Here is a 27,768-nt window from a genome sequence, read left to right on the forward strand (position 1 = left end):
CGTCTTGTTTTTGCGTCTTATAGAGCGAAAAATACGGTAATAATCCAGCACATGGGTTATGGCACACCACATAGAAATATTCTGCTCTCCCATGTAAGTGGCCTGCCTTGACCTTCTTTCTTAAGGAAATTAATACTTCAAAGCAATCAGAAGAAAAAGTTGGGAAAGAGTATTTACATAAAACAAATAAAATACGCACCATTAACAAAGCCTGCCAAGCTAGTTAAAGCAGATCCCTTGAAAATGTTGTTTTCTTTTTTGTTTCTCCAATACAGAAAGCAAGGTGTGTGTGTGCTTTAATCTTGTACACAAGAACAAATTGCTTCCTGCCTTACATAACCAGCTATGACTCTACTGAAAGATACAGGGATTCCCACTGCGTTGCAGAACTTGCTAGAATGCTTTCTTGTCAGTGTTGTAAATAAAAATAACTTCTACTGTAGGGGGGAAATAATAATATTTGTTCACAAGAGGCAGAGATAATATGGATCAGAGCATACATAAAAAGAGCCAAGCAGAAACTCTTCCTAAAGAAATTTGGCTAAATGAGGCCTGTGAAGTGTGAGTGTAGTGGTTAAAATATTGAACCAGGGCCTGGGAGATAAGGATTCAAATCCTCACGCAACCGTGAAGCTCAGTGGGTGACCTGACCTTGAGCCAGTCACTGTCTCTTAGCCTCATCTACATCACAAGAAACTGAGTGGTGGTGAAGTATATCCACCACCATGTACTTCTTGGAGGAAAAGTGGGATATAAATGTAATAATATAGAAATAAAGCTCAGTCCTCACATGATACATTCAATGTCCTCAACATATATTGTAAAAATACACAACCCTCTTAAAATTGTCTAGCACAAGTCTATCAAATTTGTATGCGGTAGTTTGTGGCCAGCACGGAGCCATAAATTGGGCTTATCAAGCTTTGATGGACTGAAAGTCATGGCTGATTTGTCACATACAACAGTGTGAACTTTACTTGTGACATGTTTGTGCTAGGCATTTTACTTGTGTATTCCTTTCTTACAAAATCAATAATCAGCATCCGGGCCAAGTGTGAAAAACAGGTTATATGCCTCATCCAGAAACCTATTGCATATTTCTGTCAACACCAGGACCCATTGGTGGCAGCCACCTTTCCCCAAGAAAGTGATACAGTATCATCCCCATAGGGGAATTTTGTCTCATATTAGAAGGGACTGCTACAGGGCTGCTGACAGTCTAGTATTTATCAGAAGCAGCCATGAGGATTTTTTCCTCTATTGATAGAGAAAGACAGAAGGGGGGGGTGGAGAAGGAGGGAGAACCCTCAGGTGGGAACCTACCTTATTTGCCCAAACCTCAACCTGAAAGTTCTGAGATTTCACCACTCAAAAATGTTGAAAAAAGTCTGGGACAAATACTTCAGCCCAGTACTAGCATGATATGCAACAGATGATCACTGTGCTTATTTTGCATCCTGTTTAGCTTTAACTGGATTGCTGGGAACCTGCTTTTCTACATTTCATTGTCATGTAACTTCAACATTTACATTTCCGCCCCCCTCTACAACCATGTATACACATGGCCAACTGAGGACACTGCTACATGCATCTGATAAAAGTGAACTCCAGTCCACACAGCTTATGCCATAATAAATCTGGTAGACTTTTAGATGCTACAAGATGAGGAGGAGGATTACTAAACAGACCAGCACAGCTACACCTCCAAGACCTAAAGTTGTTAGCCCAATGCAATAAGGGGGGTTTGTTAAGAGACTTTAGACTCTGGCATTGGGCAGAGGCCATGAAACTAGAAATGGGATTTAAGAGAATTACTGGAATGTTGTAAGTTCTGTTGATTTTTATTTCTGGACTTACTCCATCAGACTTGTCACAAAACAATCTCTGTCATCAAATGGAAGGTCCTTGATGCGAGACCAAACTGCCAGTATCTGGGATTAGGAAAGTAGCCACACGTGTCCATAGAGACACACAACTCTGGCAATCATTTTGGACCAACAGTCGGTGACACGAATTTTTGCATTTACTTGTTTCACAAGTTGGAATGCTTCCTTCCCTTGAGGTGGTTCAGGAACAAGATGAGTTTTTCCTCAGAGAAGGCTGATGTGCATGCCAAGTAACTGGCCATCTGGATAGACATGGCAGTTGTGCAGTAAAATTTCCTCACTGTTCCATCAATTTTGTGGCTACCTCATTTACCATTGTAGTGCCATTGTGGTGCTCATTTACATTGATGCATACATCAAATGGTGATGGAGATTACCTGTCCAGGTCTGGAGGTAAAGCAGACATCTAGATGAGCTGCTTGCCAAAGAGCCAAAAGGCAGGGAAGGAAGCAGTATCTCATACATAAAAGTTTTCCAAGCCTTCCACTTTCATACTATGCCAGGAGGAGAGGGAGAGAGGTTTTGCTGCTGCTGCCCCAACCCCATGGCCAGGTATGTCTACTTCTGGTTAGCAGGAGCGGTGATGATTCTGAGTGAACTCCAGTATGAGCCTAGGCCCAAACTTGACACGATTTCGGTTCACCTTGCACTGGAGTGAGGCATTTTGAACTGAGGTTATATTCCAAATTCCTTCAGCTCAAGTTGCACTTCTATCATTAGTAATTCACAGAGGTACCGTCTTAATTGTGAAGGGTAAAACGTTTACATAACATCCCAAAGAGGAAAAATTATTTAATGTGAAGACAAGAAATAAAATTAATTCACTCCAGCAATGTACGTATAAAAAAATGCCATACTGATTTCAAGGGACTCTCTCTCCATATCAGTTGGCTTAAAGCTGGAAACCTAACGAGCCTGAATGAGCAGCAAGCCAAACAGCTTTTGCTTAGTTCTATAGTTGTAAAGTTTTATGGCTAAAGTCCAAGGTTCCCCCATCTTTAAACAAGTTATAAAATTTATATTCACTTGACCTGACCTATCTCTCAAGCTACTTTACACATTTAAATATTATTCCAAGCAAATATACCAGAATAGGCTCAGAGGGGGAACATTATGTATTTTCACAATTTTTTCTGAAAATTCAATACTGTACATACTTTTATCTGTCTAGTTCACAAACAAGGAAGATTCCAATTCAACAAAGTATTTTTTTTTTTAAAAAAAAACCTAAATACATTGGTTTGGAAATGCAAAAATTGCTACTCATGTTTTGCACTGCACTCAAAATTTGTAAACAGTTATGCTAAATGAAATCATTTACTGTTTCTAGCAATAAAATCTAGAACACATAACCTTGGCTGCATTTCTTGACATTGGAGTAGCTTATTAGTACATAAACAACTTCTGCAAGTGGCAAGTCTATTTTTTCCATTGTGGGTGGTGAAAATCTCTTGGGAGCTGCAGGTTTCATAATCCAGCCATATATTAAAACATGAACTGAAAAACATCTTTGAATGCAGCAGCAATCTATTAGATACCATGTTCCAAGTAATAGGATATTCAACAGCTTAATGCAAAAAAATAATGCAACTAGTAATACTCTATTAAGGTAAAGAAAATATTACTATAACATAAATTTTCACTAGTTCAATGTAAAAGCGAACATCTTATTTTAAAAGGTGATACTAAATACATTATATAAGAGCTGTAAGCAAGCAATCAGAAATCTCAGAACAACACCTCTGATTCACAACAGCAGCCTCTTGATGGTTTCTGTGACAAGAGTTTTCAAGAGACAAAAACCCTTTTGCTGCAATGATATTTTTTTTAATGTTTGAAGCAGGCCTGAAAATATTAATAAAAAGATTCAGCTAGAGTACATGCAAGATGCAAATTTTCCTCCCCATATACTTACAGGGTTCAGTTCTTCCTCCCCATTAGTCGATAGAATGCAATCTTTCTGCCAGTAAGACAAAAAACCTGCTCTTTCACAGGCAATGTTGCCAGCAATCCACCCTCTTGGTTTGTTTGCCGCTAGATCCATATCACTGCTGACAGCATCAGTGTGATGTTACGTGTCTTGTGAGGTTTGATCCCAAAAGCCAATCTCCCTACAGTGCTTGCATTTTCTGGGTGAGCAAGGAAAGCCAATTCAAGGTCAATTTCAGGAGAGCTGACATAAATGCTAAGCTTCTCTCGCTATTAAGTCCTTTAGCACAAAATAACCCTTCTTCTCTAGACTACCACACAAGTAGTAGACTCTGCAGCTCCCTGGGGGTTAAATTAAGTATTTTCATACGGAATCTCTCTATGGCGCACTTTAATTTGTCCTACCCCTTGTCGGAGTAAATTACAGAAGGGACATGAAGGTAATGGCGCAGTATACCAAGTGAATGATTCACTGATATGCTCCTTAACATTCAGGAGTAACACGAAGGCTAGCAATGCAACCCAGTCCAGAGCTGATGAATGGTGCAGTGCTGCTGTTGTCATGGCAACTTACAGGGGGAAAAAGCACTACCATGTAAGGAACTGTGACATGGATTCCGGGAATGGTTTATATTAAAAAAGCAATAAACCCTTTAACACTTACCTTCTCTCTATTGCATGTCTGTGCAGCCTTCATTTTCAGTCACAACAAATTGTCACATGCATAATCACCTCAAAAAGAAAAACTGTTTGCACCGGGAATACTGCAGTAGCAGCAGTAACACTGAAATAACACAAAGGCTCCTCTTGCAGTGGTTAGGCAAGGAAAAGGGAGAAAAACGTTTGGCTGAGAATTGGGATTCTATCAATCATATGTTTGGAACAGAAAACAGGACTAATAGCAGCTCAGCATGTCAGAGGGTTGGCTGGAGACTCAGCTCCAATCCTGGGATAACCCACCCCAGGTGTCAGCTGCAAGCCTCTTCAAGAGCCATTGCTGGGTTCCTACTCTGCTACAATGATGGCAAGCACAGTGTGGATCTTACACACACGAAAGGCAACAGCTGGGATCAGAAACCGGCAAGACATAATGATCCTAGTAATTGATCAGAATGAGTTGCTTTGAACCCAAACGATTTAAATGGTTTATTTAAATGATTAATTTAAATCACTATGGTGTGTTTGGGCAACAGCGGCATCACAAACAGCCACTCCTCAACCTCATGCCAGTAAAAAAAAAACATGCGACACTAGTATGAGAGTTTGACAGTTTCTGTTAACATAAAAATATACTAATCCAAATGTGATTGGCAAGCAGCAGCAGCTTGGGAAAGGAGGGGGCCTCCACTGACATCTATTTCATAATTTTTTTTGGGGGGGGGAGTCTTGCTTCTGCCTGCAGCACCTTTTCTGAAAAGTTTTGATGTGCTTCTCCTCAAATATATTGTTCAAATATATAAAAGGATGCCACATAGAGGAGGGAGAAAGGTTGTTTTCTGCTGCTCCAGAGAAGCGGACACGGAGCAATGGATCCAAACTACAAGAAAGAAGATTCCACCTAAACATTAGGAAGAACTTCCTGACAGTAAGAGCTGTTCGACAGTGGAATTTGCTGCCAAGGAGTGTGGTGGAGTCTCCTTCTTTGGAGGTCTTTAAGCAGAGGCTTGACAACCATATGTCAGGAGTGGTCTGATGGTGTTTCCTGCTTGGCAGGGGGTTGGACTCGATGGCCCTTGTGGTCTCTTCCAACTCTATGATTCTATGATTCTATGATTCTAATCCTCTCAACAGGGCTGAGGACCACCTCCAAAAGGTATTCCCATCACCACATTGCTTTGCCTCGTACTATCCTTGCTTTCTCACAGTTGGCCCTTTCACAGGTTGGTCCTGGGATTCATTTTCTCTCCTGCAAGAGGCTGCTCCCCACTCCACCAATAACCCTTGCCTCTTTCTTTCTCTACCCCCTCCACTTGCCTGATCTCTCTCCTCTTCCTCTGGCATCTCTGGCTCAATGCCACCTGCCCTGCCCTCTTCCTCCATGTCTCTTTCTTCCAGCTGCCCATTCTCCTCTACATTCCACTCTCCTCCTTTGCCTTCCTCCTCACTCAAGATTTTGATCTGGCTCCTGCCATGCCTGCTCTCCTCCTCCACTCACAGGAACCTGCTTGTCCTCTGCCTGCCATCTCCTCACCTCCCTACCAGCTCGTTGCGACTCCCTTTTCAGCCTGCCACTGCTGCTCTGCTCTGTCTCCTCCTCACAAACTCCCCTGTAGTTCTGTGCTGGCTCTCCGCATAGCCCATGACTCCACAGCAGCTGCTTGGGGTATCTAGAGGTGACAGAGGCTATGGCCACCCTTGAGGCTCTTCTGCAGGAGCCAAGGGAGGGGAGTAGCAACGCTTACTCCGAACATTAGGTCACAACCACCAGATGTGAGGGGGAAGACAAACTGAAAGTAATTTAACTCAAATTTTCCAATTTGAAATTCATATACAGTGGTACCTCGGGTTACATACGCTTCAGGTTATAGACTCCACTAACCCAGAAATATTACCTCGGGTTAAAAACTTTGCTTCAGGATGAGAACAGAAATCATGCTCCAGTGGCGCAGAGGGAGACCCCATTAGCTAAAGTGGTGCTTCAGGTTAAGAACAGTTTCAGGTTAAGAACGGACCTCTGGAATGAATTAAGTACTTAACCCGAGGTACCACTGTATTTCCAAAGCAAGTACACACCTCAACTGGTTACCATACCAATCAGAACATGTTGCTTTAAATACACCTTTACACAAGCTAGGAGCTTAATGAGGAGCTTTCTCAGAAGACAATTCTGAAACTTCAAGTAGTACAGAATGCAACAGCCAGGATAGCAAGTAGAGCAGGTATAGCATCAATATTCTAACATATCATTCTTGTTATATATATATGTATATATATCTTGGTGGGTGGGTGGGTGTATCATGGCTAAGGGAACCTGTAGTCTCCAGGAATAATGGGAGCTATAGTCTAACAATATATTGTTTCTCTATCCCTGCTATTACAGACACACCAGATTAAAACTCCCAAATGGAATTAATAGAATGCACATTTCTGTTTTAAAGGCAGGACAGATCCTTGCTCCCATGTTTGCTTTAGAGTGGTTGGTATCTTATATCCCTGCAACCTTCTTTAGGCCCCAACATTCAAGAGCCACAAAACCTCAACCTAGGCAAGATGCTCAAACCAGACAACGGTAAGAAACTGGCTATATTTTGTGTTTTGGGACACAGGTGGCACTGTGGATTAAACCACAGAGCCTAGGACTTGCCAATCAGAAGGTCGGCGGTTCAAATCCCCGTGAGGAGGTGAGCTCCCATTGCTCGGTCCCAGCTCCTGCCCACCTAGCAGTTCGAAAGCACGTCAAAGTGCAAATAGATAAATTGGTACCGCTCCGACGGTAAGGTAAACGGCGTTTCCGTGCACTGCTCTGGTTCACCAGAAGCGGCTTAGTCATGCTGGCCACATGACCTGGAAGCTGTACGCCGGCTCCCTCGACCAATAAAGCGAGATGAGCGCCGCAACCCCAGAGTCGGCCACGACTGGACCTAATGGTCAGGGGTTCCTTTACCTTTACTATATTATATGTTTGGAAATGATGTTTGATGTTTTTTGACTTTCCAGAATATCAGTCACACATTTGATCTACAAAATCACATTGCACTATTTTCCTTCATTATGAGTCCAAGGTATCACTATACTTGCTTGTAAAATAATTGTGACAATAGCAATGCTGTTTTCCCCAATATTACTCTTTCTCGTCAGACTCTCAAACCATTCTGCATTTTTCCAAACCATGTGTCTATGGTATGTTCCCCTTACAAACGCATATTGAAGGAAAGATAGAAGAGTTTCTTGCACCATGCAAGTGAAGATAAGTAGCTAAGAATTACAGGTTTATTCCTGTGCCTTTGGGCCATGATGCAGTCTCTTTCACAGCTTCTTCATAAAACCACACACCTTATATGTTCATCGAGCATTACTCCACCCACAGCAGACTATTTTTGTGTTTTATGCCTCTCTCCGTTTCCACCCCCAACAATTCTCTGAAGGCTCTGAGTTGCTTGGCAAAGGAACTGGCTGCATTCCAGGTTCGGCAGGGATAGCTAAGACACCCTGTGGTCCTTTTATTCAAGATAGCATTATGGGTTTATCTTGCCTGTGAAGAAGAGAAATGTACCCAACCTGTCCTCCGTTATGACATCCTGGCTCAACCTGCAAAGGCAGCCTGCTAACCCTCTGGCCTATTAAGTACAGTATTCTCAGATGGGCTAGTTCTCTGCGTTGGCACCTTTACCATCAGACAACCCTGAGTCCATCTGCAGCTTCTTCTGCTCCCTAATTCTTGAGCAGTAGCACTTTCCCATCCATGATCCCCAGTAACAGGCATTCAGAAGCATACTGCAGTTGGCTACAATACTAATGCTAATATAGCCCCCGTGACTTGTAGCTCTTGATAGCCATATCCTCCATTAATTTTGTTACAAAATACAGAAATGGAAACTTTAAAAATCTAAGCACCACGTAGGCCTGCCTTATTTTTCTGTCAAACAGGATTCACTTCTCCATAGGGACACAGTTAATTCGGTCACCAAATATATTTTATTCGTATTATCAAATTTGTATTCTTACCTTCCTCTAAGGAACTCAGGGGTGCCTGTAATAGTTATCCTATTTGATTCTCAAAATAGTCACTTGTGGTAGGAAAGACAAGGCTAGTAACTGGCTCAAGGTCCCACAGTGAAAGAGATGTGACCCAGGTCCCTGTGATCCAACGACTCCAGATTAGCTCTCCAATTAGGTTATAACTTGACCAATAAAGTTTCTATACTTTGTCATCATAGACAATTTGTTGCCACAAGTGACAAAACTATTTTTCAGACAGAGATGGTGTCAAAAATGTTATGTTACAAATCTGACAAGTAGGACACGTAGGGATTATAAATTCACATTTTGATTAGAAGAAGAAGAAGAAGAGGCCACACCAGGATTAAAAAAATTAATTCCAAAAACAACAACAACATTTTATGAGAGGATTAATCATAACATTTCTATCACAGTAGCTAAATTGGATTGAAATGGCTGCATGAATTTACACCTTTGTTTATTGTTTAATAGCCAGAAGATTTGCAATTCTACACCAATTCTAGTCTGACATGGTCTTACCACGATGGGGAAACCTCCAATGGAAAGTGTCAATATGAGGCTTAAGTACTTTATAATTTACTAAATAAAATAAACTAATTCCATTTATTTTAATTAAGTAAAAGCTACAATGTGCTAGATAGGATTACTGAATCCAGAGAAGCACAAAAGGTACAACATTTCAATTATATTTCAATTATAGTCAGATTAAGGGGGGGTGTTTTCCCATTTCTTCTCTTCTTCTTAGTAGTATCTTTTTTTCTGTAAATAATAATTTTTTTCTACAACTACAAAAAGATCATTAAAAAATTACCAGCCTAAGTACACTTCCTGAAACTGCAGAGATACTCATGAAATGTAGGACACCTGAGAAATCTGAATTAAGAAGAATGTTGTCAAATATATCCTGTTGTGTCAATTCCACACTCCAACATTCCAAAAGCCTCAACTGGCATAATTCTCATCCCAGGTCTTTTACAGAGGAAGAACAGATTCGGTCTCTTTTAAGAAAGTTCAGTAAAATAGAAGATTGAAGGAATATCCTAACAGCAGCATTGAGTGACCTGGTGGATGATGGGAGGGGTGCAGTCCTGTTGGTTCTCCCTGGGTGTCTCAACCATGGTCTATTTCTGGCTCATCTAGCTGGAGTGAATCTGGGAAGCAGAATACTGCGGTGGATCTGGTTCCTCCTTGCAAGATGAATCCAGATGCTGGCACAAGAGGACTTCTGTTCTACCTCATGGTACCTTAGGGTGCCTCAGAGCACCATCTTGTCCCCAGGCTTTTTACATGAAGCCACTGGTGGGAAAGGAAGTCATCTGGAGTTTTGGAATAAGGCTGATAACATTAAATTCTACCTCTCATTTCCACCTACTGACAGATATCTGGAGGTAGTTTTGGGATAGGTAAAGGCAAAGGGCCCCCTGACCATTAGGTCCAGTCGCGACCGACTCTGGGGTTGCAGCGCTCATCTCGCTTTATTGGCCGAGGGAGCCGGCGTACAGCTTCCGGGTCATGTGGCCAGAATGACTAAGCCACTTCTGGCAAACCAGAGCAGCACACGGAAACGCCGTTTTACCTTCCCGCTGGGGTGGTACCAATTTATCTACTTGCACTTTGACGTGCTTTCGAACTGCTAGGTTGGCAGGAGCAGGGACCAAGCAACGGGAGCTCACCCCGTCGCGGGGATTTGAACCGCTGACCTTCTGATCGGCATGTCCTAGGCTCTGTGGTTTAACCCACAGCACCACCCGCGTCCCTTTTTGGGATAGATGAGGGCTGACAAGCTGAAACTCCACTCTGAAAAGACAGCGGTACTGTGGGAGGAAAGGTCAGCCTATGTAGATGGAGGTCTGCAACTGGTTCTGGATTGGATTCCACTCTCCCTGAACCATTCAGTTTTGCATATTGGAGGTCCTCCTGGACTCAGTGCTATCTGGGGAGGCACAGGCAGCATCTGCGGTGTCATTTACCATCTTTGGGTGGAACACCAGTCCGAGGCCCTATTTGGAAATGGTGTACTTTATCTCAATTACTCATATCCTGATTATGTCCCGATTAAGCTATGGTGATGTACGTTACATAGAATTGCCTTTAAGGTTTGGGAGAGATATAAGGAGATGTTAGAACCCAGAACACCCCAATGGTTATCGCCGTTAGAGGTAATGGCCATCAAAAAGACTAATATGGGAACCAAATGGGCAACCTACGAACAATTGCTTATGAAGGAGGAAGGAAAATGGAAAATGAGGCCGTACGATCAGGTTAAATCTCAAGTATATGATTGGCTACACTACCATCAAATAAATGATATGTTTAGGAAAGATGTAAAAGACAAAGGTTATGCCGACAAAAACTCTAGATTCCAAACTGAGATCCTGGGGAGCAACATAAAAATATTATCCAAACTGTACAAGTACTTACTGGACTGGAACTTAGCTGACGAAGAGGTTAAGGTGGTAATGACTCACTGGGCTAGAGATCTTGGCCGTAATATCTATTATGAAGAGTGGGAAAAACTCTGGAAACAACACTTAAAATTTACGGCCTGTGTGTCACTTAAGGAGAACCTAATGAAAATGTTTTATCGCTGGTACCTGACTCCGGTTAAGTTAGCCAAAATGTATGGATCCTGCAACAAATGCTGGAAATGTAAAGTAAGGGAAGGTACCTTCTACCATATGTGGTGGGAATGCCCAAAGGTTACAGGGTTCTGGGAGAGTATATATGACGAAATGAAAAAAATGTTAAGATACACCTTTAACAAAAGACCAGAGGCGTTCTTGCTAGGCTTGGTAGGAAAGGAAATTAAGAAGAAAGATTATAAATTGTTCCAGTACGCAACAACGGCAGCAAGGGTCCTAATAGCAAAAAATTGGAAGCAGGAGAGTATTCCAACAACGGAAGAATGGAGAAGCAAATTGTTGGAATATGTGGAGATGGACAGGATGACATGTAAAATTAGATATACAAAAGATCAGAGGTTTGTTGAAAATTGGGAAAGTCTTACGAAATATCTGGAAAGCTTAATTGATGAACAGATAACACTAGTAGGTTTCCAAGAAGCTCTGTAAGAGGTAAAGGGTAAAGCCAAAAGAAAATGGATGGATGAGAGTGACTCATGGCTCTACAAATATGGAAATGCGGACTTATTGTTAATGTTATTTTGGACGATTCGTGGAATGACTGAAGGAAGTCAACTTCTTTTCTATAAGTGTACAGATATGAGTTTCAATTAAGTTTGTTATGTATTTTGACTTTTGAAAATTAATAAAAAATTATGCATGAAAAAAAAAAATAGAATTGCCTTTAAAGACAGTCCAGCAGCTTCTGGTACAGAATGCAGCCGATGGACACTTGTGAACATCGGGTGTTCAGAGCCTACTAAATGGTCTTGACCTTTTTAATGCCCTAAACTAGCCTCATCAGGAGTGATGAGAGCTATCAAAAATATATGGAGGCCATTAGGCTACGGGAAGCTACCCTATACAGTTTCCTGAGCCTAAATATGTCCAGGCATTAAGATCATCAAATGACCATGCTCATTTGTCCACCATATTGGACACATTGGCAGGTATAATAAATAGGGCATTTTCAGTCGTGGCCTTGTCACTGTGGAACTCCATTTCAATTTGTCTCCCTCATTGTTTCAGGTACCTTTTTACTACAATCCACCTTTGTTTAAAAATGAAGGGCTGGATTTTGAATTATTCTTTGAATGGCAGCCTCTGCTGTAAAACAAGCTCCATCAGACTCCTCCCTCAACTGTCATGTACAATAGCTACTCCATAAGGGTGTAGGAGAGAGAGAGAGAGAGAGAGAGAGAGAGAGAGAGAGAGAGAGAGAGAGATGGGACTGCAGCGCCTCTCCATCCACTCTGCTGAAAAACCAGCAACTTTTGGAGCTACCTCTGCTTTTCCCTCCTCCACTCTCCCAACCCCTTTCCCCTTTGTGTCACATTGTGTAAGCCAAAAGGAAGTGACTGCCTTATCACTGACATTTGTAAGTAACTATGAAATAACTAGCTGAACAGCAGGAATAATAATGCTATTACAGTGGACGTTTGGGTTGCAAATGTGATCCGTGCGGGATGCACATTTGCAACCCACAGAGCTTGCAACCTGCAGCGGCACGTCTGTGCACACGCGGGTTGTGATTCGGCGCTTCTGCATACGTAAAGCACGATTTAGCACTTCTGTGCATGTGCGACTGCCGAAACCTGGAAGTTACTCGTTCCAGTACACTTCAGTGTACTTCCCGGTTTTGGCGGTCCGTAACCTGAATCGTCTGTAACCCAAGGTATGACTGTACATCATTCTTGCTTTATGCTTTAATGTGTGATAACATTTAACTGTTTTGTTTGAATCACTGGTCTGAAATGATATGTGCTACTCTTCTAGTTTTTAACATTTTAAATAGTGGTGGGGTTTTTAAAAAGTTTTTAGGATCCTGATTGCCACCTTAGGATAACTTTTTGTTTTAAAAACACATCAAGTGAAGAACACACTAATAGATAATCTGCTCTGGCAGTTAGGAGACCATGTATATTCTTCCAGAAATGCAATTAAGTAAAGCATTTTTATTTGACTCAGCCAACACAATGCATAGGCTGGTAGGGTAGAAAAATGAAAGGTTGGGTAGCCAAACTGGTGTCAAAGATTTAATGGTTACTTTGGCATCTTTCCATTCTGGATGCAGGTGGGAAGAACAAAGGAAACAATAAACTGCTGCTTCTAATTCACATGTAGAGATGGTTGGGAAGGTATTTTATATTGCTTTATTCTTTTAGTAAACCACTTTAAGATTGTTATTTTTAAACTATCAAGTGGTATTTATGTGAAATAAAGAAATAAGTGAGTTTAAAAACTAATCAATTGTCATTGTTGAAATATTGGCTCAGATCGGTTGCAAAAAAAGGCCAAACCACATGAAAAAGTGAAGAAAGAAATACTTGCCATTATTTAAGATAAAGTATATGAGAATTGTGATGATTTTTATATTGTTTGCACTTTAGTGTCTTTGGTTAAAAAAAATAAATAAATTTAACTACTAACAAATATTGTAGCTGATGTGCCAGCATCTCTCATGGTGTCTGCTGTGAGATAAGTGCATCATCTTTAAAAAGATAGCTTTTTTCAGAAGTACTGCATTATTAATATACATATTTATGCAAACTGATTAATCAACTAAAGCTCAAACAATGAATCAATTAAGGTTTTCTTTTATTGAATGACAGCCCTAATTAACAACTAATTCAAGCCCTGTCAGGTATGAATAGTAGAGTTGAGGAAGGAATTGAGAGTTCTAGCCCTTACTTCCTGCCCAACATCACTGACCCCATTATCTTAGATCAGAAGTGGGGAGCTACAGCCCCCTAGATGCTGTTGGACTACAGCTCTCATCATCCCTGACCACTGGCTACGCTCATTGGGGCTAAAAAGAGCTAAGGGTCCAGTAAAATCCTGAGGGCCACATGTTCCACACCTCTGCTTTAGACGAAGCAAAATACGAGACCATGTCTGCTTTCCCAAACCTGGCCTTTGCCTCTGTTCCCTACAAATATAACCTCAGGTTCAGGCCCTGAGCAGAAGATAAAGTTATATTTTTGAGCGAAGTCTGAGTATATCTGGGACATGGGTGGCGCTGTGGGTTAAACCACAGAGCCTAGGGCTTCCCAATCAGAAGGTCGGCGGTTCGAATCCCCACAACGGGGTGAGCTCCCATTGCTCGGTCCCTGCTCCTGCCAACCTAGCAGCTCAAAAGCACGTCAAAGTGCAAGTAGATAAATAGGTACCGCTCCGGCGGGAAGGTAAATGGCGTTTCCGTGCGCTGCTCTGGTGCGCCAGACGCGGCTTAGTCCTGCTGGCCACATGACCCGGAAGCTGTACGCCGGCTCCCTCGGCCAATAAAGCGGGATGAGCGCCGCAACCCCAGAGTCGGTCACGACTGGACCTAATGGTCAGGGGTCCCTTTACCTTTACCTTTTACTGAAATTATATAATGGGTGGAAAATTTCCACCTCAGAAACTTGGTTCTTATTTTGTTTTGTTCATACAAGCCAGGAGTGCAGAGAAGTGCCAAACCCATTTCAGAGGGCCAGGGCATACAGTTTTGCACCCCAATGCAATGTTGTCTGCAACTGCAGTTCCTTATGTTCCATCGCAGAAAGGAATGACAGCTGCTTGCTTATATGAGAGAAAGAAAAGGACTTGTAACCAGGATCGCAGCTGGCTTGTAAGGGGCTATGCCCCATATCTGCACCAGGAAGTCCCAGGGCCTGGGGAGAGAAGCAACTTCTGAACCCTCAAGTATGTAGTACGTCCCAGGTTATGGGCCATTTACTTATCCCAGAAAACTCAATGGGAGCTCAACGGCATCCCTGTTCTCTTTTTTGATCGCACTAGAATATGAGACTTCTGTGAACAGAGAAAAGGTCGATTTCTATCCCACTTCTTATAAATATTGCAAGGTACTCAATACAATTTGTTTTGTTTGTAGAAGACTTCTAACATGAATATTGCATACAGCCCAAACTTGCTCAACTTGTACCATTTCAGACAAGGGGGATTATCAATGGAGCTTTGTGGAAAGAAACTGAGTGGAAGTTTTCGGTGGGATGGTGGAAACAACCTTTATTCAACATTTCAAACTCACTCAACTCGTGTAAGTTCCTTACCAGTTAATTTCTTCATGGGCTGGAGCCGAACACTGATAGACTGATGTGTTAGTAATGGGGAGGATGGGAGAGAGCGGGACATGCCTTCCATAATCCGAATGTGCTGCATACCTTCAGGCACTGGGAGTGTTGGGATAGCATACTCTGGTTCAAAAGCACAGTCGTTCTCTGTGGAGCTGCCACCTGAGAGAAATATAACAAATAAAATATCATTAACCAAGCATTGCCTCCTTGTTTAAAATACATACATAAAGTCTTAAATTTGTATGCCACCTTTCCACCCCGACCTGGCCACAGTGATCCATGCGACGGTCACCTCCAGGCTTGACTATTGTAATTCGCTCTACACGGGGCTGCCCTTGAAGCTGTCCCAGAAACTCCAGCGGGTGCAGAATGCAGCAGCGAGGCTCCTCACGGGGTTTCTGCCGTGAGAGCATATTCACCCAGTGCTTTTCCAGCTGCACTGGCTCCCGGTGGAGTACAGGGTCAGATTTAAGGTGCTGCTTTTGACCTTTAAAGCCCTTCACGGCCTAGGACCCTTGTACCTACGGGACCGCCTCTCCCGGTATGCCCCACGGAGAGCCTCAAGGTCCATAAATAGCAACACCCTAGTGGTCCCAGGCCCTAAGGAAGTTAGATTAGCTTCAACCAGAGCCAGGGCCTTTTCAACTCTGGCTCCGGCCTGGTGGAACGCTCTGTCTCATGAGACCAGGGCCCTGCAGGATCTGCTTTCTTTCCTCAGAGCCTGTAAGACAGAGTTGTTCTGCCTGGCCTTTGGCTTTGGCTTGGAGCCAATTTGATTCCCTCCCCCTCTTTCTCTTTTCTTTTTCCTTTCTCCTCCTGTGATAAGGCTGCATTTTAATATTTTAATGTTTCGATATTTTAATGTTGTATTTTAATCTTGTTTTTAAGTTGTATTCATTCAACTTGTTTTTATTATTGCTTGTTAGCAGCCCTGAGCCCAGCCTTGGCTGGGGAGGGCGGGGTATAAATAAAAATTATTATTATTATTATTATTATTATTATTATTATTATTATTACAGTGGTACCTCTGGTTGTGAATGCTTCCGGTTACGAACGCTTCAGGTTACGAGCTCCACTAACCCGGAAGCAATTGCTCCTGGTTGTGAACTTTGCCCTAGAATGTGAATGGAAATTTGTGTGCCAGAAGCGCATGCACAACGGGAGGCCCCATTAGCAAAAGCGCGCCTCAGGATAAGAATGGTTTCAGCTTAAGAATGGACCTCCAGAATGAATTAAGTTTGTAACCGAAGGTACCACTGTACTGGTTTACAACACGGGGGTGGGGGGATTACATAATTATAAACTTAACAAAAATAATCTTATTAATTAAACATCCAAAAGTACGCAACCAAACTGAACAATCTCCACATAAATCATATCTCAATGCCTGTAACATGGTAGATGGAGCAAGCTTGTTTTCTCCTGCTCTAGAGTGTAGGACTTGAACCAGCTGATTCAAGTTACAAGAAAGGAGATCCCAACTAAACATTCGGAAGAACTTTCTGGCAGTAAGAGCTGGTCAACAGTGGAACGGTCTCCCTTGGGAGGTTTTGAACTCTCCATCCTTGGAAGATCTTAAGCAGAGGTTGGATGGCCACCTGTCATGGATGCATTAGCTGAGATTTCTGCATTGCAGGGGGCTGGAGTAGATGTCCTTTGGGGTTTCTTCCAACTCTAAAGTCCTATGATTCTAGTTTTGTCTCTGGCTCTACTCACCCTAATGTGGCTCCCAAAATATTAGCTCTGAAGAAAGCTGGTCCTTGACAAGGGGGGGGGGGATGTCCTAAAACTATCAAAAACTGGAAAATCTTTAAATTTCCATAGTGAAAGCCTTGCGCTCTCAGATGGACTCTATGATAAAAAAGAAGCCAGTTTTCCTTCAGGACATCCCTGTTCTCAGCCTGGGGAGCCAGTTTTATAAATTGCATTGCCAACGTGGGTTTAGCACCGACTAGCACATCACACTGTAGCTCATTTCTCTGGATTGCCTTGATCAGAAGAACTGAAACAGTGCCCAATCCCTCAAATGAATGCCTTCTGGGCACAGATACAAATTAGTAAGAAATACTGAGCATTTGAATTCATCCAATTAAGGCCAGTGTATACCATGCCAAATTCTGGTCAATGCACCAACTGGATCCCCCAGTCAAGGTTCAAATAGCAACCCACTGGGACAGGGAATAAGGTTAACTTCTGAAACCAGTAAAAAGCTTAAGTGGCAAAACTGCTAATAAATTGAAACGTAATCCAGACAAGGCAGCAGTGCTCTGGGTCAGAAAGGACAAAAATCTGAAGCTGGGGTTCAATGTGCTTTGTATGGGGTAGTACTGTACTTCTCTTAAGAACCAGGTTCAGTTTGGGGATGCTCCTGGATTTAACTCAGCATATGTGTGTTCAGGTGGCAGCTGCAGTCAGGAGTGCTTATACCTGGCTTAGGCTGAGCCACTAACCGCACCCATTGCTGTAGAGATCATACCTGGCCATGCCAACACGTGCATTAATCATATACAGACTGGATTATCACAATGCACTCTAGATGAGCCTATCTTTGAAGAGTCTTCAGAGACATCACTTGGTCCAGAATGAATCAACAAGAATGTAAGTGGACAGCCATGCCTCTCCTGTAGCAACTGCACTGAATGCCAATCTGCTTCTTGGCGCAATGCAAAGTGTTGGTGATTACTTTAGAGACCTAAACAGCTTGAATCAAAGATATATTAGAGGCCATTCCTCCCATTTCATCCTGTCCACTTCCATAGATCTTTCCATATGAACCTACCTGGACCCTGAGATCATCTTCCAAGACCCTTCTTCGTGTGCCCCCTCCTCGAGAGTTCTGGAAGGTGGCAACACGAGAATGGGCCTTTTCTGCGGTGGCTCCCTGTCTGTGGAATGCCCTCCCCAGGGAGGTTTGCCTGGCACCTTCATTATACAATTTTAGGCACCAGGCAAAAACGCTCCTCTATAACCAGACCTTTAGTTGACTGACACCGTATGCCCTTTTAATAATTAATATTTATACCATGCCCATTTGGCTGGGTTTCCCCAGCCACTCTGGGCAGCTTCCAACAGAATATTAAAAATACAATAAACACTAACATTAAAAACTTCCCTAAAATGTGTTTGGAGGGAGGTATTGGGTTGTTTCTGTTTCTGTTTTTATTTTTATTTTTTTATTTTGTGGTTTTATATTCTGATTTTATCCTGTGAACTGCCATGAGACCTGCAGGTATACGGTGGTATACAAATTAAACAAACAGACAGACAGACAGTCTTCTTCTTTGTTTCACTCATGGCAGAAGCACAATTGACAGGAACTAGAGAAAGCGCCTCCTTAGTAGCTATGCCCAAACTGCAGAACTCTTTGCGCCATGAGGCTAAACTGGTCCCTTCTCTTTGCCATCTTCCAACAGCTGGAAGACTCTTCATTTTTATCCCAGCAGGTTTTGCCTTACACTATAGATAATGTTTTATTCAATTATGTTTATTTTTATTTATTATGTCCCTATCTTATCTCACATTGCCTGGTTTTGTATATTGTTATTTTATTATGAGTTTATGGTTTCAACTACAGAAAGCCGCCCTGAGTAAGTTGCGTGCATTAGAAAGGCAGTATATAAATCCCTATATAAATAAATAAAATATATTCCCAAGTCCTTCCTATTAAGTGTTGCAGATTCACTTCTCTCATTCTCCATTCTTTACTTCTCCTCCAATGAAAGCCATACTCTCTTTATTTAGCCATGCAAACAATCATGAGGAGATTGCCTCCTGTATATGTTTTAGAGAACTGTTTAGATTAGAGAACTTATTAGCAATTGTAAAAACAAAAACAAAAAACAGATAGGCATGGGCTCTATCTATCCAACGTACAGTGGTACCTCAGGTTAAGAACTTAATTCGTTCTGGAGGTTTGTTCTTAACCTGAAACTGTTCTTAACCTGAAGCACCACTTTAGCTAATGGGGTCTCCTGCTGCCACTGCACGATTTCTGTTCTTATTCTGAAGCAAAGTTCTTAACCAGAGGTAATATTTCTGGGTTAGCAGAGTCTGTAATCTGAAGCGTATGTAACCTGAAGCGTATGTAACCCAAGGTACCACTGTATCGGACACACTTTTCCTCACTTGACCTGGGAATGCTTAAGAAAGACCTGTGTGCTAAACTAAAGAGCGTTAACATTGAACTTGTTCCACTACAGAGTCACCTTGTGCAATGAGATTTTCTGCACAAACCAAACTGACATTGCTGGGTACAACCCATTGGCTCATCTTGCCTTAGAGAGGCATTAGCACTAATACTGTTATAATGTATTTATTAAATTCATTATCCTGCCCTTCTTCCCAAAGCAGGGCCACAAAAATGACCAAGTGGTCATATTCTGGATTGGAACAGTGAAGACCTACAATAAAAATGAAGTAATCTCCAATGCCACAGTCTGCTAACTTACTTGTAATACAGACATTCCACAATCTGTGTAGCTAATAAGTTACTGACAGAAAATTAGATAACTTTCTATCAGGTAGTTAATTAGATTTCTGTTCAAGATATGAGACGAAGGTTCATCTTTCATATTTTGATTTAATTACTTCCTAGAAATATTAAAGTGTCTACTGCTTAGAGAACTTAAAACTATCAAGTGGATTTTAAATGCTTCAAAATAAATAAATGTGGAATTTTTTTGCAGGTGGAGCAAAAGAGGAAGTATGCAAACAGCTGGCACAGATCTGATTTAGTGGAGCAAGCAGGTTAGTGCTCAGAATATGTTTCCACTGATTTCTTGAAGCAGCCCAACTGAACTGCATTCTGATGTGGTATTTTCTCTGAAGAAATCTGCTGCTGCATTATCATATCCCATTATCCAACAGATATGCATATTTTTATTCCCTATTCCCAATAAAGTATACCCAACAAAGCCCACTACAAAAGGAGAAGTGGGGGCTACGAATTCAAGGAAACAGAACATTATTTTGTCTAAATCGCATTTGACGGAAGTACATGCATAAAACTATTCACAGGAGTCTATCTTCATCCTTAAGTGTTTGGCATTTCTAAAAAGATTGTGCATCGCTGCAGACTGAAATACATTAAAATATAATATCACAAATGGGCTATGCAAGGCATATGTAATATCTGGAAATCCACGGTTTACTTACCTTGCCCAGAATGGCTCTGACAGTAGTCTATGCTTGCCTGCCTTCGGTCTGATGGTTCCTCGCTTCCTCCATCTGCAGGGGAACCAAAACAGCACAAGTAAATCAGCAAGGCAGATCGATCTGGCAGACGCAGCTTCTCTTCCAGTAGCATCACTATCAGGCTAGGAGGCCAGCTGGTTTTCTTTTGGTTGCAAGAGGAAGAAAGCAACCCAAGAGCAAAATCTCTTTGGTTCGTGTCATTAGTCCCTGAACCCAAGGCCCCCAAAATCTACTTTAAGAGTCTCCCAATGCCTCCACAAATATCTGGACAAAATCACAATGCCCATCATTTAATTTTACAAGAGAGATCTAAACCATTTAGATAAACTGATCGAAAGAAGTATCAGTAGTTGATAATATTCAAAATAAAACCAGTAGTTGAAAACCAGCTGCTTATTCTATGAAATATTCCTTGACACTGAATTTATTATCCAAGCAATCATAATACACAAGTGTTTCTTATATTGTGCGGCTGTTCAGGAAAAAAAAGTTGCAGCAGCAGAAACTAACATGCAAATAAACCTTTGTGGATAAATGGGGACATGGAAATCTTATGCAATTAACCACACGTCATTCTCATTGATCAAATTACCAGATTAGTTACAATAGATAAACATGTCAATACATATATACCAGAATGCATGGCATACTCAAACTAGAATGTGCATTGAAGTAAAGCCATTAACAGCTAGCTGAAGCTTATATTAAGTATATAAACTATAAATTTAATTACAAATGAAAAAGCAAAGGAGGCAGACAATACTAGATAATAGTAGCAGGACAGGCTTCACACTTGGAAAGCGTTCCATGCCAAATGTGATATTCACTACCACATAGCCTTAAAAATCTAAGTCTGCCCAAGCAAGAGTCACAAACACACACATACTTAAGAGTGAGATACCCAATGCTAAATTACTTCCACAGAGAAAGTTAGGCCTCAGATTCTCCTTGGAAACCTTCCCCAAATATCTTTGATGCCACCATTCCAAGTCTAGAAGGTGTCTACAGGAGTAAACACTTAAAATTCTGAAAATCATGTTACTGTCAAGCTAAACATCAATTGGAGATCAATAAAGAAAAAAAGATACAAAACTTAAATCAGTTTGTTCGATAGACTCATTGCTGGGCAGCGGCGTAGCGTGAGTTGTTTGCGCCCCCTAACCCGGGGCAAGGCAAGTAATTTGCGCCCCCCCTAACCTCTAACCTGCGAGTTGCCGCTGGCGCTGCCGCCCAAACGACGCCGCTTGCCCGGAGGAGGAGGGGGGGCAGAGAGGCGAGGAAAATGCAACGGCCCAGCAGCTGCAGCAGCACCGGCGGAGGCGGGGCTGTGAGGAGGGGCTGCCTGGCGCGTCCTCCGCGGCGAGCGCTGAGAGCCGCTGCCTGCCGGGCGCCTTCAGCCCAGACGCGCGCACAGCTCGTTGGTTCCGCGAGACATGCGGCTCCGCTACAGCCTGCGCCCGAGGCTCTTCGGCGACTCCGGAGGCAGCGAGCGCGCCCCCCCCCAGATGTTGCGCCCGGTGCGGCCGGCACCCCTGGCACCCCCCACGCTACGCCACTGTTGCTGGGAAGCAGTTTTAGCTCATGCTTCTTTATTTGTCAATGCTACTTTGATGCAGTGTTAGAAACTGAGATATGACACCTTCAACCTAGGTTATGGGCACAACAACGGAATGTCTAGGCACACTTTTTTTATAACAAGAATACAAAGCTGAAAATGAATGAACTGCAGCTAAAATATTATGTTCATTTTACACATGGTCTAGTCTTTCCCCTACCCACCCACCCCAAAATATTATTACGAGGGTCTCTTCGATAGCCTTCAGAGAATAGCTGGATGTGGGGGAGGCAGAAAAAGTCCTCCTTTCCTTCCACACTGCAGTTTCAATCTGAAATCCTAGGCTCAGCAACTGCTCACGCTAATGAAACTCCCAGTCGCAAAATGCGCCTAGAACAATGAGAGTTTCAAACACCGCTTTAACCTGATATTACAAAAATAGGGAATTAAAGACAATTAATACCAAATGGTAGTTTTGGCTGCAATTCTAGGCACACTTAGGTTAGTTTCATTGGATAAGGTGGGATCTCTGAACAGATTTAGGAGAAGGCAGTTTGCATATTAAATTGCAAAATCACTTACACGTACTTCAGAAAGACTCGCATAAATTTATTTCACCATCAATTAATCAAAAATCTATTATTTAAAAGGCATATGATATGAGTAACACAAAAGCCATTTCATAGGTTGGCAGTCCTTATTTGTTTTGCTGGTGTCTCTATAGGATTTTTGGGATTTTGCTACAGCTGGGGTAAAGAATCTTTTTCAGCCAATCAGGGGATAAATGCTAACTGGTAGGCAGGGCCAGAGAGAAAATAGGGAGGAGTAAATGTAAATTTTTACCTTTCTGTATTAGCCTAGTTTGTTCACACACTCACAATCCTCTCTATTCTCCATTGAGGCAAGCATGAAGCACTCAAAAAAAGTGCTAGGTATGGGTGTCACCGCATGAGAGTTCCAAGGGACACATAGAGAGGTCTGGAGGACCATATGTGGTCTCCAGGCCTGAGGTTATCCACTGTCGTGCTCCCGTCCAAAGCCATGAGAGCAACTATAATAATAATAATAATAATAATAATAATAATAATAATAATAATAATAATAAATTTTATTTATATCCCGCCCTCCCCAGCCGAAGCCGGGCTCAGAGCGGCTAACAACAATCAAATAATCAGTCAAATAATCACACAATCTAAAAATATTTCATTATAAAAATTAATTAAATCAAATTGATGGCAACCAATTAAGCAAAATTCTGAGCAGGTTGCCAGAGGAGGGAGTCAGGCTGCGCCCTGACCAAAAGCCTGGCGGAACAACTCTGTCTTGCAGGCCCTGCGGAAAGATGTCAGGTCCCGCAGGGCCCTAGTCTCTTGTGACAGAGCATTCCACCAGTTTGGAGCCGCAGCCGAGAAGGCCCTGGCTCTAGTTGAGGCCAGCCTAACCTCTCTGAGGCCTGGGACCTTGAGGATGTTATTATTTGCAGACCGTAGGTTTCTCTGTGGGGCATACCAGGAGAGGCGGTCCCGTAGGTACAAGGGTCCTATTACTTGAGAATAAGGAAGAGATCTTCATTCAGGCTCATAGCAGTACAACCTCAGCAGCCATCACAAGGTCCAGAAGTCACAACTGAACAAAAGCTACAAAGATGTCCCAATAGTTGGCACACACCTCTTGCCAAGTTTTTAAAGATGATTGAGTTCACGAGATTCTCTTTCCCTATGGATCTGCAAGGCACACCCATCCATACTCATCTGGGTGGGTGTATCTGATGCCCCAGTGAAGGTGGCACCTAGCTCTCTGTGACAAGATTGTGCCCTTCCCCTCTGCCTCCAGCGCCATCACTGTCCAGCTCCTCCCTCTGGCTGGTCAAAGTCTTCCTTGCTCCCTGACTTCTCTAGGTATTATTGGTACAGCCCATAATAGAATGGAGAATAGTACAGTGGCATGTCTAATTGAGTCTTATATATCAAGCCGGAAAAGTTACTAGCCTGTTTTTTTAAGAGCTCTTAGAAGACTAGCAAAAATAAAAAAAGCTTTCTACCTGGTGGGATAGCAGAGAAGGGACTGAGAAATCTCTCCTTCCTATGCCAGCCTGCTCACTTGCCTGCACAGAATTAATTCCATGCACTTGCTTGCAAGGAGTTCTTACGTACAAGGCCGATCAAATTAAATTCAGCACAGGTTGTATGAGTCAATGATTCATTTGTGACAAGTATTACTCAAGGGAAAACTAAGGTCAAACAGCATGTACAAACAGTGGATTTGAGAATGCCACATCCAAACTCCAAATGACAGAAATTCTCCATAGCCCTTAACAATTATGCTCTTGGAAGCAAATGCCTCCACGGGAAATGAAAAATCCAAGGAGTCTGAAAATTTATCTAATATGAAGCATATCTGGTGTGTCATGGAGCTGGTGTCCAATTGCCTTGCTGTTTGTCCATGATCACAATCAGCTAAGCTATCAACCAACTGCTTTGCTACAGTCACATAAGCTGAATTCCTGAGTTCCTTTGGCTTCCTCTGATCTGATAGTATCTATAGTATAGTCAATCCCTCTGAAGGCAGAGGGCCTTCTCAGTAGTGGCAACTGCCCTGTGGAATGCCCGCCCATCTGATGTCAAAGAAATATACAACTATCTGACATTTAGAAGACATCTGAAAGCAGCCCTGTTTAGGAAAGTTTTTTATGACTGGTGTTTTAATGTATTTTTAATATTTTGTTGGAAGCTGCCCAGAGTGGATGGGGAAACCCAGGCAAATGGGCGGAGTATAAATTATTATTATTATTAATATTATTATTATTAAGCTTCCCTTCCTCCTATGCTCATGTTTCTTGAAAGGTGGGCATGATAGTAATATAATGAACAATGCAGTTCACTCATTTGATATTGGGTATTTTTTATAAAACTGCTACAGGAATTGTGTTTATATCTTTTAGATGCTTTTCTACTGCATATATTTATTTTTTGTCAAAGCAGTAATCTGTAAAATACAAGCATATAGTTGTGGCAAGGTTCCTTCAGCACGGAGGAGAAATACACTGCAACAGGGAACTGCATTAAACAAAGATGAGCCACATCTGGGCAACTCTAGGAACTGGGACAACTCAGCCTTTTCCTGTTGTTGGAAGGAAATCTGTTTGCAAAGAATCTCTGGCTGTGTTCACCTTGTTGGTGGAAGGGTGGCGCTTTCCTATCTGCTGGAGAAATGACGGAGTGGAGCTTCCCACGAAAACATCAATACACAGTCTCCAGGCTATGGATCTGGTGCCCTTCCAACTCACACCTTACATTAGGGACTTCAGTCTCATAATTCCTTCTAGAGCTCCCGGCATTTCTTATCTCTCCCACCATAGGAGTTAACTGCAGGGTCCCGTGGGTGCTTGGGCACCCACAATAATAATATAAATGTCGGGGTCAGGCACACGAAAGCTTATGCCTAAAACCACTCAGCTGGTCTCTAAGGTGCTACATTATAATTTTTAAATTCTTTTGGAAGGATTCCTTTAAAGACTTTCTTAGATCATATAATTTTTTTGAAGACTTGATTCATTTAAGGGAGTTTTAAGGTTTTTAAGAAGAGTCTTTTTAACTATATTTTTAAAGAATTGTTTTAATTTATTATGTACATGCGTACGCATGTGACGTCACATGTACACCTTGCGGTAGCGGGCACCCACAGTCCTAAGGGTGAGATGGCACCCCTGTCTCCCACACGTAAGTGAAGATGGTGTAATGCCATTTCTCATTTGGCACTTAAGGAAAGAAGAACAAAATTAAGCCATAAGCAGCTTTATGGGTATCGCTACTTTAACAAATAGATTATGAGTTATTCACATACAGAATAGAGAGGAAATGAGTAGTAGTTTTACTGAGTTCGATACTATTTCTCTTAACAGGTATGTACTCTCTTAACAGGCATGATGCAGCCCTGTCTTCCAAAATCCTGTCCCCGGGAAAACACAACCAACCCATTATCTCAGTTTTAAGGAAGCAACTTAACTTCCCCACCCATATACTTCTGCAGCTGATGACAACAAAAGATTAATCTCAGTGTCAGAACCATAAAAAACTGCATAGGTAAAGGTAAAGGGACCCCAACTGTTAGTTCCAGTCGTGGCCGACTCTGGGGTTGCACTGCTCATCTTGCTTTATTGGCCAAGGGAGCCGGCGTACAGCTTCCGGGTCATGTGGCCAGAATGACTAAGCTGCTTCTGGCGAACCAGAGCAGCGCACTGGAACGCCATTTACCTTCCCGCCGGAGCGGTACCTATTTATCTACTTGCATTTTGACATGCTTTCGAACTGCTAGGTTGGCAGGAGCAGAGACCGAACAACGGGAGCTCACCCCGTCGCAGGGATTTGAACCGCCGACCTTCTGATCAGCAAGCCCTAGGCTCTGTTGTTTAGACCACATTGTCACCCATGTCCCTGAAGTAGGCGCTTGCAAATGAAAGCTCATGTCAGAAGAGGTTTACTTGTATTTAAGTGCCAAGGAATCTTTGGTGTGTTTTCTATGATAGACTCATTATCTGCAATTTAAATACAATTTAGTCGTGTCCGACACTTCATGACCTCATGGACCAGAGCCTGCCAGGCACTCCTGTCTTCCACTGCCTCCGGCAGTTTGGTCTTAAAATACTAAGACAAATAAATTTTATAAAATATAGAGCAACAGAGTCCTCTTAGGCCAACTAATGGTCTGTTCAAGAACTGGTGGCACAAGCTCCCTGGCCTGGGCTTCCTAGCTTCCACATTCCCTCAGAGCACACAAGTGTTTCTTAAGCATTCCCAGGTCAAGTGAGGAAAAGTGTGTCCAATACAGTGGTACCACGGGTTACAGAAGCTTCAGGTTACAGACGCTTCAGATTACAGACTCTGCTAACCCAGAAATAGTACCTCTGGTTAAGAACTTCGCTTCAGGATGAGAACAGAAATCTTGTGGCAGCGGCGTGGCAGCAGCGGGAGGCCCCATCAGCTAAAGTGGTACCTCAGGTTAAGAACAGTTTCAGGTTAAGAACGGACCTCCAGAACGAGTTAAGTTCTTAACCTGAGGTACCACTGTAGTTATCTCTGGCCATTGATGGTCTCTTCAGGAGCTGGTATGTTGTCCCATTTTAGTTCTAAGTGGCTTCAATTGCTCAGTGCTGAGAGGAATAAATCTTTATATGTTGAAAGGTATTTGTTACTTGTTTGTGCTTAAGAATTCCATACCATGGTTTACCAAAACTGAGCTAATCATTTATTATGAGGCCTTGGTATTCCTCAGCTGTGCTTTATGGGTTTTATAGTTGTTCCCCCCCACTTTTTCATCTAAAACTTGCATGCTCTTTCCACAGTATAGAATCATAGCCCGAAACAGTGTTCGAAATTCCCCAGACACCCGGCGCATTTTGCATTTTGACTATCAGCCACTTGCGACCAAGTGAAGATTCCTGGGCACCAGGTGAGCTTCGCTAGAAAGACCGTTCTATCGTCAGGGCCCCAGTACAGAAAAGGCATGTTCACCAGAAGCCACCCACTACACTTTAATTAATGAGGACAGCTGGAAACAGAAGGCAGATGAAGATCCTAACAGTCTGGACAGATGCATATGAAGAGAAGAGATTCTTAAAGTATCCTGATCTCAAATTGTGAAGGGCTTAAAAGCTCAAACTGGCACTTTGGGTTGAGTATGGAAATAGACCAGAAGTCTGTGCAGTGGATGGAGCACCAATATAATATGAACATACATAACACCCAGTCCCAGTAAGCTACCATCAGCAATGGAAGTCCCATTTATAATGCATTATAGTACTCCAAATCTGGTGGTTACTGGATCATGAA

At 42.4% G+C, this 27,768-nt stretch overlaps 1 protein-coding gene and 1 long non-coding RNA gene across 2 annotated transcripts in view; one reads left to right on the forward strand and one right to left on the reverse strand.

Moving 5' to 3' along the window:
• Positions 1-27,768, reverse strand: part of TANC2 (tetratricopeptide repeat, ankyrin repeat and coiled-coil containing 2) — a 202,121-nt gene that overhangs the window by 108,019 nt on the left and 66,334 nt on the right. Inside the window, exons 4-5 of the mRNA XM_081166008.1 lie at positions 20,347-20,418; positions 15,169-15,351 (exon numbers count right to left, since the gene is read on the reverse strand). Of these exons, the coding sequence (XP_081022134.1) occupies positions 15,169-15,351; positions 20,347-20,418 (255 nt within the window). The remainder of the gene's footprint in view (positions 1-15,168; positions 15,352-20,346; positions 20,419-27,768) is intronic.
• LOC308571453 overlaps positions 1-27,768 on the forward strand; it is a 223,611-nt gene that overhangs the window by 30,427 nt on the left and 165,416 nt on the right. The gene's annotated exons all lie outside the window — the stretch shown is intronic.

This window comes from Podarcis bocagei (assembly GCF_964188305.1).
Source record: "Podarcis bocagei genome assembly, chromosome: 13".
Lineage (NCBI taxonomy): Eukaryota > Metazoa > Chordata > Lepidosauria > Squamata > Lacertidae > Podarcis > Podarcis bocagei.